At 40.3% G+C, this 15,643-nt stretch overlaps 1 protein-coding gene across 3 annotated transcripts; it reads left to right on the forward strand.

Annotated features, from left to right (window-relative positions):
- Positions 1-3,890: 3,890 nt before the first annotated feature.
- LOC113034606 (cytoplasmic polyadenylation element-binding protein 4-like) lies at positions 3,891-11,937 on the forward strand. Of its 3 annotated transcripts, none has more exons than XM_026189315.1 (11): positions 3,891-4,125; positions 5,013-6,132; positions 6,241-6,339; positions 7,204-7,297; positions 9,412-9,435; positions 9,826-10,002; positions 10,276-10,365; positions 10,462-10,580; positions 11,089-11,203; positions 11,289-11,470; positions 11,602-11,937. In XM_026189315.1, exons 2-11 carry the CDS (start codon positions 5,068-5,070, stop codon positions 11,827-11,829), a joined length of 2,193 nt encoding a protein of 730 aa, XP_026045100.1. In that variant the 5' UTR covers positions 3,891-4,125; positions 5,013-5,067; the 3' UTR covers positions 11,830-11,937. The 3 variants fall into 3 exon arrangements, with proteins under 3 accessions (XP_026045100.1, XP_026045117.1, XP_026045108.1); XM_026189332.1 differs by having other exon boundaries at positions 7,207-7,297; XM_026189323.1 differs by lacking the exon at positions 3,891-4,125 and adding an exon at positions 4,140-4,573.
- Positions 11,938-15,643: the final 3,706 nt, after the last annotated feature.

A 15,643-nucleotide genomic window follows, 5' to 3' on the forward strand; every position in this document is an offset into this window, starting at 1 on the left:
AGTGAAATACGGACTGTGTTTAAAGTTTCAAGGACTGGAAATATCCTCTCTTTTGAAAGGGCCCAAACATTTACGTCAGCAGCTCTGGATTGTATGCAATGCCGGGGCTGGGTTTAGGGTGTCAGTTTTTATGAGAAGGCCCAACAGTGTACATTGCCTCACCAAACATTTAGACGGTGCTCTGATTTGAAAGGTAGACTTTCACCTTTTATTCAGGTGCTCAAAATCATTCTAAAGTCACTTGTAGGTCATACACAAAGGTGGTAGTCACACAAATCCTGTATTCTATTTTTCCATTTGTCTTACTGTGTGGCAGGGGAGAAAGGCAGCAGCATGTCTGTGATACTATATAATTTGGCTTAATTCAGATATGGACACTCTGCAGTTCTGTGTGATTCGGCTTTGCACACTGTGCACTGCTGCATTTCTCAGTTGGTAGTGATAGGGATTAACCACTGGGTGGCGACATCTCTGCTTATTGACACAAAACTAACTGGAGGAAGCAGGTGATTGATTATTAAAAGTTGAGATTCTGAAAGGAAACTACAAATTGTTTTATAGATGAAAGAAATAAAGACAAAATATTTCCAGGTTTACATTTTACTTTGACATCGGCAGCATACAGAGAAGTCGTCATAAGGCCAGGATTAGAGTCAAAATGTCAAAAATGTGAATACAGCTTTAACCTCTTCATTAGCTTTAAGTTCATTTCTGACTTAAAACATGGATTTAAACCATCGTGAGTTTGTGTATGTCTGATACCAACCTCATTGATGTATCTTGTTTTTGCACTTTATTTATTTTTTATTCAAATAGGTATGTGTCTTTCGTTTTTTAACATAGGTTTCATTGCAAATCATAAAATGTCCCTTCTTTAGAAAGAAGAGTCACCTTCAGATCATTGCATGTTATATGTTAAACTTCTCCATATGTTCATATGTAGTTCATACCACACCCAAGAGGTAAGATGCTGGGCCACAGTGTGTTTCAAGAACAGGTCTAATGCACTGTGGTATTAATTCTGCCAGACTTCTATTTTTCCAGTTTTTTATTTTTCCATTTTCTTAACTGCTTATCCAAGATGTGGACAGTTTCCACACTTTGTTTTTTGCCAGTGATAATATTGATGGTAGAGCATGCTGACTAATGTGTCAGTCCATAATTGTGACTCCAAAGGCCATTGCGCCATTTTCTTCATACTTATCAAACTATATGTTGAAACCTCTTATCATTCAGATTAAAAGAAAATGATTCCAGAAGCGATAACTCCCGTAATGACAGAAATGTTTCATCATAGTATAAAGACTGTCATTCAAAAGATTTCTTTTAACTGATTTGCAGTGAGGATTTCTTCAAAGGCAGGGGAGGGAAATTCCTTTTCCCAAGGAGCCACATGGAAAACTTGGACTGTTGTGGAGGGTCACACCACTAAGCTTATAAATAATTTATATTGAGCATTTCAGCTTATTGGTGCGGCCCTCCAAAACAGATCCAGTTTCTCATGTGACCCCTTGGGAAGAGTAATTGCCCATCCCTGTTCTAAGGGGACAAGTGGACCCAAATCAAGTTAGTAGGGATCAAGGGGGTTTGTGTTTTTTCTTTCATTTGTCACATATCACAGTGAACATATTCCCTACTTTTGATTTTATATTTATGTGGCGTATAAAACATTTCTGCTAGCATTAACTGTACGGTGTGGCGTCAAACAGGATTAGAGAGCATGAGAGAGATTATGCGGTGCCACGCTAAGCTTTTTACAACCATGCTTTGAGTCAGAGATGGATGACCTCCTGGACAAACAATGGGCTGCTGACTGGACCAGAAATCTCCCAGCTTTCATGGTTGGTATGGCAACTGAGCTCTGTCAATATTGAAGCGACAGTCATATCTCAGACAAGACTGAACAGAAGCAAGAGAGGATGTGCCTCCGAGCTGCGAAACCTGAGAAAGCTGGTTCCAGGCGCTTTGTGAACGTCTGCCCCGTGTGCTCCAATGTGAACTAATGAATAAATGACTGGGTGCCCAAGTTTCATGGATGAATCATTTAAGAACCATCTGGGGTTAAAGTGTGCACACCACCTCCTTCTACTGTTGGGTTTAAAAAGACAGATGTCCTGTATGTGTGTGCTACAGCTGTCAAACACACCAATCTATTTTCTGAGCTGCATGAAACACATGAAACCTCTGCAGCAAGGCCTACTCTCATTTGGAAATATTCAATACACTTTCAATTCGATGCAATTCACTTTACCTAAATTTAATTCAGGTCAGTTTTTTTATATAACAGTAATTCAGAACAACAGTTATCTTGAGGCAGTTAGAAATTGTGGTCGCTGGCCTTAACTTTGAAGAAAATACATGCTTTACTAATAAACATTCGGCAGGCTGGTCGGGCCAGGACAGAAATGAGCCAGAAATACCTGAAAAAGTCCCATGGAAAGAAAGGATAGAGAGGACAAAGACCAACAAGAGAGGACACAAAGATAACTGCATGTAATAGTAATGTGGAAATAGCATATGAGGCCTGAGTTATACCAGCATACCTAAGGGATCATCCAGGGTCATCTGAGCCGACCTAAACTATAATGTTTACCAAATAACACAGCTCTAAGCCTAATCGGAGGTGCCTCATAGCTGAAGGCTCCACCTCTTCTTATACTGTCAATACAGAGCATGTTGCTCTCCAGACAGAAAAAATGATACCATTTATATTGCTTGAACTCTTGATGGGCACAATGGCGTAGCAGATGGTTGCACAAAATGTGCAGCATACATTAAAACACACAAATAATATAACATTAATATAATACTGAACTAGTAACACTCGGATCAGCTGCCTGTTATTTTTCACAAGACTCCAAAAGCTCAACACACAATGCAGTGTTGTTAAACCAACCCAACAGGCCCTGCAGGACATGGTTGGGAAGAAGTGATGTGTGTCACTACTGTTAGCACTTACAAATGAAGGGTGGGTCTGCCTTAAGAGTTTAGGAACACTGTAAAGGCAAACATTGACTTGTAATCTGGTTGGAAAGGAAGTGAAATGGAGTAGTTATGTCTGCTTGTTTGGATACTATTATAAAAACCATTAAGGTTATGAATGTAAGCACACGTGTTCTTAAAAAAACAAGCCCTGTTTTTCTTAAGTAGGTTTAGCCTAAACAAAAGTAATTTTACTACCACAAGTGTAATGTATACGCTGTGCAAACAAGTGCACTCCTTTTGAACAAGACAACCTTTCATCTCTTGTTGAATGGCCATTTACATTGTTAATGAATCAGCTTCTCCAGAGGGAAATTAAACACCTATGTAAACTTTTGGTTTGCAGGAGGATAATGGGTGTAGAAGATGACATTCTTGTGTAAAAATGTGATCTAGTAAGTGAAGGTATGATATGATGGCATGATCAGAAGACAACTGGCCAAAGTGAAATGAATGAACCTCTCAAGCTCGATTACATTCTGAAAATAGCAGCAGCTTATTTTAACGAGATTGCTATGCGGGACTATGCTGTGGATAGGGATTGTAGCAGATCAATAAAATCTCCCTACTATCTATCTATTGCTACCAAAGTACGCTGCTTTTCAGGGCCAATATAATACTACAAACATTTGCTTAGCCAAATAATCTCATCTGCATTTGAAAAAGGTGGTTGCAAATACTGGCTTTTTACTCTAAAAGCCTAAAAGTGACTGAAATTATTAATATGTTTTTTTAACTCTTCCATTGTGGTTTAGACAGAAAAAAATATACAGATAATTTTCCTTATATAAAATACTTTTCCCTACAATTTCAAGACATCCTTATTTGGGACTAGAGCGTCTTGGGTGTATCTGCCATTCATCGAGAAGGCGTATGATGGGTGGTTCATCTTAGCAATTAGCCAATCAGCTAATAGAGCTAGGGTTGTTTAGGCGGGGCTACGGGGGGAAATCCTGACACACACTGGCTAGCTGTTGGAGCTGGGGGCAGGGCTTGTAGACGGAAGTGTCTCCCGACTGGTCCAGCTGTCATCTAGAAGAGAGTGGAGACCATTTACACCGGCTGCATAGGAAATGCAGAAAAAGGAAAAAACGCTAAAATATGGCAACATCTAAACGATAAGGTCATGACGCCGAACTGAAGGTAGCTATGCCCGACATGTCGACGCTTACACACGTCTGTCGTTACGTTGGAGTAGGTGTCGAAATTGCGTCACGGTATTTCGGGATGTAGAAATGATGACAAGGATTGGTAGGCTGTGTGACATTGAACATACAGGACACGAAACAGACGAGGTCGTTTAAAGAGCCACACACCGGTTCCAACATGTCACGTCGCGAAAAACTCTGAGGTTTTTGACGCTAACGGAAATTCGAGGAGACGTTGCAGCGACTGAACTGGTTTATTGCTTTCTGGCTGCTGTGCCAGTATGCTACAACGTCTCTGCGGTTATCAGCTATTATCCTAGCCTAGCGGCTCGGTGAAGGGAACTACCCTAGATTCAGAACAGACTGGAGACGTCATCAACATTTTCCTGTATTTAAGTGGTTGCTTATCGGGAGGTCATTGCTTGGAAAAGGGAGATCATTCGGTAGGTGTTCGTGGTGTTGGTCGCCGTGACTCTTGAGCGTTCGTGGTTAGCCTGCAATGCATAAACGTACTTTAAAAGTGACTGCATGATTAATGGGGCACATGGAAGGTGGCGGAGCAGCTGTTAGCTTGCTGCTAGCTGCGTAACGACCTTTTGGAGACGTCAGCTTCACAAGCTTAGACTGTTAGCTGCCTGCGCTTGTTTTTCCGTGGTTGCCTTCCTGCTTTAGTGTTATATTTCATCTGAGGCCTCCCATAGCCAAGCGAGTCAATGATTTAATCTCATTGATTGCATCACAAGACCAGGCAGGGTGCAGCCCAAGCACATCTACTGCGTTTGCAAGGCTGTGTGTGTGTGTGTGTGTGTTTTTTCTTATTTTCTAGGTGCCAACTCTAACAATCTTTTGAAATTTTGTCATACATTTTCTACCACATTTTAGGATAAAGAAGACTGAGTAAGTCAAAAGTGAACTTAAGATTTACTGGGTGTCCTAAATGGGGGACTACGGGTTTGGAGTTCTGGTGAAGAACGGCAGTGGCAACAAATCTACTTTCCCTGTAAGGATCCCTCCTCACCTGCAACCCCAGCACTCTCACCACCCTTCCAACCCCCCCAGCCCCCCTTCCTTTGTAAACAACACCTGCTCCACCAATGGGGGAAGTGCTTGGCTGTTCCCTGCAGTAACCCCGCACACTAACATGCAAGATGAGATTCTGGAGTCAGAAAAGTCCAAGGCCTTGGACCTCCAGGATATGCAGGAGAAATCTCAGGTCCAGGCCCAGCCTCAGGCCCTGTCTCCAGGCCAGCAGGAGGCCGGTGGAGGCTTAGGAGAGCTTGAGGGAGCTCTACCTGACGACGGCTCCCTGGAGAAGGGTACTTTGGAGAGCAGTGCTGGCAAGGAGAAGCTGAGGATGGAGTCTCCGGTGCTAAGTGGCTTTGACTACCAGGACACCCTGGGAATGGGTACAAGCTGTGCACAATCCACTTCTTCCTCATCTTCTCTGACCAGCTTCAACAACTGGTCTCCTGCTGTCCCATCTACCCAGTCTCCTGTGGTTGGGGAAGACGTTGGAGGTTTCTTTGGTCCCGCTGGCTCCAATGCTAATGGACCACATTTGCTGTTCCACAATTTCTCCCACCATGCTGGCCCTGGCTTTGGAGCAGGAGGTAGTTTCTCCCCACAGATTGGGCCAGTCTCCCAGCATCACCCTCCCACACCTCACCCTCAGCACTACCATCCCCAGGGACAAGGGGTTCCACAGCAGCACAGGCGCTCCCCAGCTAGCCCTCATCAACCCCAGCCTTCCTTCCCTCCACATCCCCATCGCACTGGACCATTTACACAGCTGCCCCACCTTGCTCCTACCCAGAACAAACCTCCCTCCCCTTGGGGAAGCTACCAGAGCCCCTCCACTCCCACATCCACCTCGTGGAGCCCAGGTGGGTATGGTGGCTGGGGAGGTACACAGGGGATTCGGGATTACCGACGGGGTGTCGGCGGCGGGATGTCAGGCCTGAACTCTATTTCGCCACTGAAGAAGTCCTTCCCTAACAATCAGGTAGACAGGGCTGTCATGGTTAATCTCATACTATGTATATTCATAGTAGATATTTGCATTTGCTGATATAAAAGAGACTTGTCATACAATTATTAACATTTTCTCCAGGTTCCTTTGCAAAAGTTCCCCAGAAATAGCTCTGGCATCAACCACAAGGGCTGGGTGGAGGACAGCATGAGCCGCAATGACAGTGTTTATCCTTTCCAGGTAGGCATACAGCTAAAATAAAACACAGGCTGTTGTTAAGGGAATTACTCAATATCTAAATTAAGTAAGTTCAGTAGGTATTGTGAGAAATGATGAACAGATATGGACTGTGATTGTATATGTGCTTTGTGTATTTTTAACAGACTAAGTATGTAATCCTGTCATACTTGCTTAACTGTATCAAATGTAACAAATGAACCATTGAGCAAAACGGGAGATGTGACAGGCAAGCCAGCTAAACGGATGACTTCAAACTTATTGTGTACTGAGATCTTATCTAGATCATTTGGTTAAAAGAGCTGTCTCATCATCTGGTTGATCACATGGGTTTCCTACTGTCCTGATTCGAGTTGTCTCGCGCTCTGCTGCAGCTTTAAACACACTTGATATGCTTTTATATAAAGTGACACACTTTTACTTATGTAGTCTTTATCACCAGTTGTGTGTTGCTCACAGATTTTCTTTGTTTTTAGAATTTTTAAAAATCCAACTCTCCTCAGTTTTGGTTAGAATTTGTATTGATTGCAATGTGGTAAAACCGAAAGTAGCTTTTTTTTTTTTTTCTTTTTTTTCTCTCTTCTCTCTCTCACCGGCTCATTTTATGCAGTGTGTCTTCCTATCAGATGCTATCAGATTCAGTGGAAAGATGTCACATTACAAGCGAATGCAGATGACTTTGTAACATACTTTGTTTGTCTCCATTTTCTGTTTAGTGCTCTGTGCTGGATGTCACCACAGGGAAAAATGAATTTTTATTTCTCCTTTTAATACTTATTAGCATCATGGGTATCTCACAGCTTATACTGCTTTAGATGGTGATTTTGGGAAGTGAGGAAGCTAATTGTTGTTTTCCCCTCCTTTCAGCAGGAGAGAACACGGTCCTTTGATGGTTTCAGTATGCAATCTCTGGAGAACTCTCTGATTGACATTATGAGGGCTGAGCAGGATTCCTTAAAAGGTTGGTTCCCACACTAACAACAGTGAGACCTAGCTAGATTTTCTCATTGCTGGCTGTAAATAAATGTATTCAGAAATCTGTGTTTATTCGACACGTAGGAATTTTTTCCATATCCCCTGCAGGACTTGAGTAGCAAAATGCATATGTAATTGCATATGTTATGTTTGAATGTTTCTCTTGCAGCATTGTGCTTTGATGTTAATGGCACTACCCACAAATATTATTCAGCTTTATTAAATCCGTGCTTACTGCAGGCAAACCGTTGCATTAGTGGGTTTGGATATTATTGACCTTTCCAATATGGATGCCTATATCATTTTCAATTCTTGGGTTGCAGTCAGACAGTCAAAACCCCCCAAAAAGTTAATGTAGCTTTCCCTGAACACTTTCCAACAACCTTAATGGAAAACATCAGGTCAAGGCAGGATGTGAAGGAAAATTCTTAAGGACAACCACGGTGCCAAGATAATCAGAGTGCACTTTAGACTAGCTGTGCAATTATGCAACCTTAATGTTGTCAATGTGGTTTTTCTATCGTGAAGCTAAAATCTTCCTAAAAAAGGTGGCCTACAAAAACCCATATCTGAAGATGCTTCACCTTATGTGACACAGTGTCATTTCGTGCAGGTTGTCCACCCTACGTATAAAAACCCAGTTTAAATAATTTGGGGTCAAAGGTGGAACCACTGCTTGCTGTGGGTGGAGCTGCTGCAAGAAATTTAACACTGATTTACAGGTGTTGCTCATTATTTTTCTATCAACTAAAACTACCCCAGCTTTACTCGTTGGTCATACCGATCGGGTGTTTTCATGAACCCTCGGCGCATTATCTCTTTCTTTTGTTAAAGATTGTTTCATGATTTAGATTCATTCATTTGTTTGTTTATATATTTTTTTTGGGGGGGAAGGGGGGGGTGTGTTAAACTCTAGGAGCAGCACCTTTCCTTAAAGTTGTGAAAATTCCAACCAGTAAAAGACTATTTGACTGCAACCTTTCAACACCAAAACAATTCCATGGCTCCCCGGCAGCCATTTTGGTAATTCCTTTGCGCAGTTATTGTGGGCTACGAAGACCGGCTTAGACTAAGTGAATTAGATAACCATAAATGAACACTAGGGCACAAAGTCAAATCTGATTTTTACAAAGCCACATAAATGCCTTGGTGGTTTCCCCCAAACATGCATTAAAATCTAACCACGTACACTGAATGAGGCCAACGCAGTCTTGAGTCTCTCAGTGCAGAACATTACCTATCTTCTATTAAGTTATGAAAACAATCATATGCAGCATTTTTCCACTGGCATTTGTTTGATCTCGACGCAGACTCCCTTATTAATAAAACATCTACCTTTTGTCACCATCAGTCAGAAGGGAGCCATTTTGCATCACAGCCAGTTCTGTTAATGCTAATTCGAGAGCGTGGATGTGCGTACTTTTTTTTTTTTTTTTTTTTTTTTTTTTTTAAACCTGGTCTTTGATCTTTTATACAGTCATACATGCCATTTTAAATTGGGATGTTTTCCATCTCTTTTTTTCCATCTCTCTTGGCTTCTCAGTAATCAAAATCATATTCCTGTGGTCATATTCACAGAGGTGAAACGAAGTGGTTTAACACACATTTTTGGCCTCATTTTAATGTATATTGCCCTAAGATGCACATTTAGTTTACTTGTACTGACAATGTGAGTTGCATTTGTGGCCTTTTCTAAAAATTTTTTACTAAATGCTGTCCTTTTCCTGTACATGAAGAACACCCCCCCCTCATTTCAGCTATTTAGACATGAAAGAAGGGAATTAATAGAATTCCTACTCCATTTGGGAATCATTTCATCTCTGTTTTGTGAAGCTGCTCCTGTTTGTTTTTTTGTCATTCAGTAAACTTCAGCTTCTTTCACTAGGGCGGACATTCACCTCTACCATTGAATGATATGCAATACTTCAGCTGAAGTCAGCATAGCAGACAACAGTGTCCTAAGATTAAAAAAAAAAAAAAAGTTTCTTAAAATTGGAGTCCAGACCTTCACAACTAATTGTAAATGGTTGATAGAAATTTCCTATATGTCTTTATCTTGTGATGTTTTTCTAAAAACAATTTGTTTTGTTTTACATGCAGCAAGAAGTTATGGGAGAAGACGAGGTAAAGCTTGTTAATGTCATGTCTGTCATTTTGATTTCTTCGATGTGATTTAAACAGCATCAGTTGCCTCTGACATGATTGCTTTGTTTTTGCCTCTGTTTGTCTGCTTGATTTTTGTCTGCATCACTGATTATTCTGTCTTCACTGCTTGAGATCCTTTTTTCCTCTTCAGAGAGTTTACACCTTTGCAGGCTGTCCATCAAGAACTAGTATTAATAGTAATCCTAATTTTATTGCGGGATAAGAAGTGGCAATTGTCCTTTGTGTTTTTTTTTGTTTGTTTTTTTTGTTTTTTTTAATTTATTTTTTATTATTTCTTGTGATTGAACTTATTTGGATTAATTCTGATTGGAAGTTAAAATGTGTTAATTAGATCCTTCTCTCGATTAGGTCATTCGTCTTTGTTCCCCATGGAGGATGAGCGCTCTTTTGGAGATGATGAGTCAGGTGACCAGGGGCTTGCTGGCCTCGGTCCAGGCCACTGCTTTGCATCCCTTAATGGTGAACGTGTGGAGCGATATTCGCGCAAGGTGTTTGTTGGAGGGCTGCCCCCAGACATAGATGAAGGTGAGTCATGTTAAACCTGAAGGGGGTCCTTGACTAACTGCAGTTTTTACAATAATGAAATATAAACAACTTTTTTGTGTTTTCACGTGTTTTATGGCATTTCTAGATTTAAGTTATATATTTACAAGTTATATTTCAGCTACTGTATCAATGGTGTCCTGTGGCATGGTAGTGATATGCAGTGCCATTTTAAATAGGTTTGCTGATGTGCTTGTTGACTAACTGTTCTTTTTTTTTTTTTTTTTTTTTTTTGGGGGGGGTTTTGTTTTCTAGATGAAATCACTGCCAGTTTCCGTCGGTTTGGTCATCTTTTCGTGGACTGGCCTCATAAGGCAGAAAGCAAGTCCTATTTTCCACCCAAAGGTGCATCAGAAAAGTTTAATTTGATATTTTGTGCCGTTCAGATTAAAATTTATTTTCTGGTGAGCACTCATTGTTCTGAATGCCCAATATTTCCAGGATATGCATTCCTGCTGTTTCAAGATGAGAGCTCTGTTCAGGCCCTGATTGATGCCTGCATTCAGGAGGATGGCAAGCTTTACCTGTGTGTCTCCAGCCCCACCATCAAAGACAAACCGGTGAGTTTTAGCATTAAAGCTGCATCCACACCAGAAGTGACTTGCAATCATGTGAATCGCACATGTGTCGTTGCCAAACGTGCAGGACCTAACAATCCTTCCTCAACTTCCAGACTGAAGAATATTACTGACTGGAATATTAACAGTAGTAAATACATTAGAGGGGTTAACTAAGGTTAAATAGTTAAATAAGAGCCTGCAAATGACCAGCCAGCAACTTCGAAGTTGTGAAACAAGCGAATCACTTCCAGCGTAGATGCAGTGGGCTTTTTTTTTTTTTTTTTTGGTGTCCATCCTCATTACAAATGTTTTGCATTCTGCTGTATGCTAAATGCAGCACACAAGAGGCTTCTTGTAAAAAGCCCCTGCCGCAACCGACAAGACTATTCAGACTGTTATAATCTATATTACATGAGCACCAAGGCCTTAAAATTATCAGTTCTAAATGTATCTTGGTCAGAAACAAGTAGGACACTGGGGAAATTATTATGCATTTTAAATTTTGTAGGTCCAGATCCGGCCCTGGAATTTAAATGATAGTGACTTTGTAATGGATGGTTCTCAGCCATTGGACCCAAGGAAGACTATCTTTGTAGGAGGTGTCCCTCGTCCCCTGCGTGCAGGTATACATTTGAAGTGACTAATAAATGTATCAAGCTTCTGAGATTCAAACTGTTAAAATCACTCTAAGTTTCATTGCTATTCCAGTTGAGCTTGCCATGATCATGGACCGTCTGTATGGGGGAGTGTGTTATGCTGGGATCGACACAGATCCTGAACTGAAGTATCCAAAAGGGGCAGGGCGAGTGGCCTTCTCCAATCAGCAAAGCTACATTGCAGCCATTAGTGCCCGATTTGTTCAACTGCAGCATGGGGAGATTGATAAACGGGTGAGTTGATCCGATTCTAGTTCCATATTCGTATCCTGAAAATGTAGATGGTATGTTTCAAAATATAAATTTCCCACTTACCAGACCCCCCTCTCTGTCTCTCTCTCTTCCCCCCCCCCCCCCCGTCCCAGGTGGAAGTGAAGCCATACGTCCTGGATGACCAGCTGTGCGATGAGTGCCAGGGGACTCGCTGCGGAGGGAAGTTTGCTCCTTTCTTCTGCGCCAATGTGACCTGTCTGCAGTACTACTGTGAGTACTGCTGGGCAGCAATCCACTCCCGCGCCGGCCGCGAGTTCCACAAGCCGCTGGTGAAGGAAGGAGGGGACCGACCACGACACATCTCCTTCCGCTGGAACTGAGACAAGAGACCTGGGAGGGACTGAGAGAAAGGGGTAGTTAAGGGCGGGGTATGGGCTATGATGAAAAATAAATGCACTTTTCTTTTAAGTTGAGAAAAAAAATGGTAATATTGATAATTTATTTTTATTTTTTTATTTTTTTTAAACTTGGGCCCACAAAAAGTAAATGCTAAGAAGAGTGAAATCCCATTTATGTTTTGACTTTCAGTGTGCATGAGCATATGGATGCATTATATTTGGATTTGTGTTTCTTGTTGACTTGACTATATTTTCTTTCCCTTTTTTTTTTTTTTTTTTTTTTCATATTAGCTGGCAAAGCTGCTTACATTTGTTGATGAGAGTAACATAAAATTTAAGTGAGGTTCATCACACCTAAATCAGTATACTAACTATGGGAGTTTAGGAAGGGTGCATTTTCTTACTTTTTGCTTGCAGGATTAGGGAACAACTGTACAATTTACCAAAGGTTTAATGTAAATGGTTGAGGTGAACAGTGGTGGAACTCTGTTTCAGATGGATGGATGGATGATTGAGTTTTCCAAGCAGCTCAGCGTATAGCATCTGGCCACGTCACAAAAGACAAAAAAAAATCTCCCCCTCAGTTCAGTACACATGTTTAAGATTGTCAGCATGAGTTTTCAGGTCTTGGTTTAAAAGTCAACACTTTGTAACCAGAAAGGGCAAACCAAAGATTGGCCTAAACGCATCACCTAAAACAGTCATTGATCTGAGGGTAATCAGGATAATGTTCTCGTACAGTTAAGGAATGGCTGGAGTTTTGGTTTGTGAGTTTCAGCTAACAAAGACACAGCCCTCAGGGCTCAGGTATTGGCAGTAGTATTTACTCACTTTATATTGTCAGGGATATTAGCACTGGAAGCTAACATGCTAATGTAATACAAACTAATGGGAATGCACAGTCCAGTCTCCCTGAGTTGTCCTCATGGTGTACCACTGCACGCTCTACCGTGACTGGAGCTTCTCTCACAAGTGTTGTGGTTGGATATGGTAGTAGCTAGAATTTGCTGTCACAGAGATAAAGATATTATTTTATACATGGCCTGCTGATTTTTGTACAGTGTTTTATAGCTGATTATTTTGTCATGAACATATATACATTTATTATGCACTACTTTTCTAAATATTTTTTTCAATAGTCATTTTAGGCACATTTTTCACAGATGGGAGAACTCCTTTTGCAATACCTCATTTTTTTCACTTGGTGAAAAATAATTTTGTACCTTTGTTACTAAGAGATCTGCATTTATGGTAAACTTAATTTAACAAAAAAGAATGATATTAATATAATTTTCAATTAGCTTTTATATATTTAAGTGCTGGTAAATCTGAAAATTGTCTGGTGCATTAGTGTGATTCTGTAGATTTAAAAAAACAAAACAACAAAAAATATATAAAGCTATCATTAGCCAGTCATATATGGATTCTCCTCTGTCCTAATAAACATCATTACAGGATCCTAAGGCATGGCAAGACCTTTCTAAACTGATTTTGATAGTCTTGAAAATGCATATAATCTGATATTTTGCTCCTAGGTGTAGTCACTAAGATTATCATTAGGGTAAATGTTTTGGCTTTGATCAATGTGAAATCTTCCCTTCTATCACCGGAGTGGATATCAGCTGTTTGAATATTTAGATCCTCTTTCTGGGACTGCCTGTGAGTTCTACTTATTCTTGGCATGCATAAGAAATAAAATGACTAGTGATAATGCAGGACCTAATATAATGCACTAGATCTCCTTTTTTTTCTTCTCTCTCTTTGACTTTCTTTATTTCTCTTTGAGATTGCCTCTCTTGTAGCCTCTCTTTACATGATTGAGTCTGCCTTCCTTTACACAGACGTGATGTTTATGCAATCTACACGGTGACAACACTTTAGGTCTGTTTTTTTTTTTGTAACATAGAGGACACTCAGTAGGACATAGGTGAGGAGACTTGATCACTTTGACCCCCTTTGTGATGTGGCATGCTTTGGGACATAACCTGAATGTGATTTAATGTTGCAAGTTAACTTTGAGCCATTATGTGCAATACTTATTCTTTCCAGAAACAGTTCTCCGCAGTGTAAGTCATTCAATCCATATAAACCATGCAGTCATTTACACACCTTTGTTTCCTATTGTTCATGCTGATGTCTGCAAAAGGAAAAAAATAATTTATACCTGAATTTATTTTTAAACATTAGTTTTGTGCTTATTAACATATTTTGCTACAACCATGCTACTGTGATTGAAAACATTGTGTATATAATAGGTCGATAATGTATTTACCGTTTGCTATATTTTCAGTTGAAATGAATTACTGTCATTTTGATCAGTTTTTTTTTTTCTTTTTTTTTTTTTTGTCATTTTTTTTGGGGTGATGTGTTCAACTCGTTGACGTGTCTAGTTTTTCTAATTGCTGTATCTGTGCTCCACATTTTCACATGGGAAAAAAATGATTATGTCTGTTAGTATTACTTGATTGCAAAATTTCAATAGTTTTTAATTAAATGATGGGAAGGTTATATTTATTAACTTTTTTTTTTTTACCTGATATCATTTTGATTTTTTTTTTTTAAAGTCATTTCACATTTATATGTAAGTTCCAATTTTTATATTTTCTCGATTAATTTGCGCTACAATACAGACGTCAGTTTTTATAGTTGGTTTGTAGTACTGAAGTAAAACAAAGATCTAATGTCATATATTCATTTGCTGCCAACTGTTTGTAACTGTATGCATACATTTGAAGTATTTGTAATGTGAGATGTTGAACGAATAAAAAAAAAAAAAAAAAAAAAAAACGCTGTGAGGAAGAATCTGTCCTGTGTGTTAACGGGAAATTCTCTAAACTGGAACCGCGCATCTATTGCCATTGTTGTGAAAGGGGGTTTTTTTTTGTTTTTTTTTGTGGCACAGCCATGGGTTAAATCTGCTCAGATTAAGCAGTATTTAAAGACTGTTGCTTGTTTAGTCTTCTGTCCTGAAAATCTTTGCCTGTGTAGCTGCATTTGTTTTCTTTTTAAATTTATTCAAGTGAAAAATTTGCAAACAGTATGGGAGCATAGAAGATTGTTAGTGCAAACTTACTATGGTCAGCTATGTCAACAGGAAAGGAATGGGTGTTGTACTCCTGAGCACATTGTATCAAAATTAAATTGTGAATAAAAATACCAGAAAGGGGAGGGGGGGGAACACAATTGATCATATTCTATAAGACCAAAGGAGGTGTAGATACTATGGACCAGATGGCACACATATCTGCCAGTGTAGAACCTAGAGGTGGCCCATGGTGCTGTTGTACAACTTGACGCTGCCGCCCTGAATGCCTACACCTTTTCCACGGCTTAGCGCCCCAAATTCAAGAATGGTATTTTAAATCCATGACGGGTCTTTTTCACTGAGCTCTCAAAGGAGCTTGCCACACCACATATGAGAAGTCAACTGGATGGTTGTTCCCAACTGCAAACATCGATCACTGAAGCAATGGGAAGCTGTGGCATGAGAAAAACCACAACTTGGCCACAGGAGAAGAAGCAGATAGGGCAAGCCAAGAGAACAAAATTTCAAGTAATGAAGATTGTAAAGTCAGACAGGGCCGTGCAGAGACGTTTAAAGGGGCGGATGCTCAAAGTTAAAAAGGGGCACATTGAACCAGGCTGAATAACAACAACACACATTCATCAAGAATCTAATATGGGCAACAAGGCAAAGCAAACGTAGCTGATGTTTTACCTGATGGGTACAATGTTGCTGTTGAGGGGTTTCTGCTGCTGCTGCAGCTGATAGTGCTGGAGGGCAGGGCTGTGTTGA

The sequence above is a fragment of the Astatotilapia calliptera genome, chromosome 2, assembly GCF_900246225.1.
Source record: "Astatotilapia calliptera chromosome 2, fAstCal1.2, whole genome shotgun sequence".
Lineage (NCBI taxonomy): Eukaryota > Metazoa > Chordata > Actinopteri > Cichliformes > Cichlidae > Astatotilapia > Astatotilapia calliptera.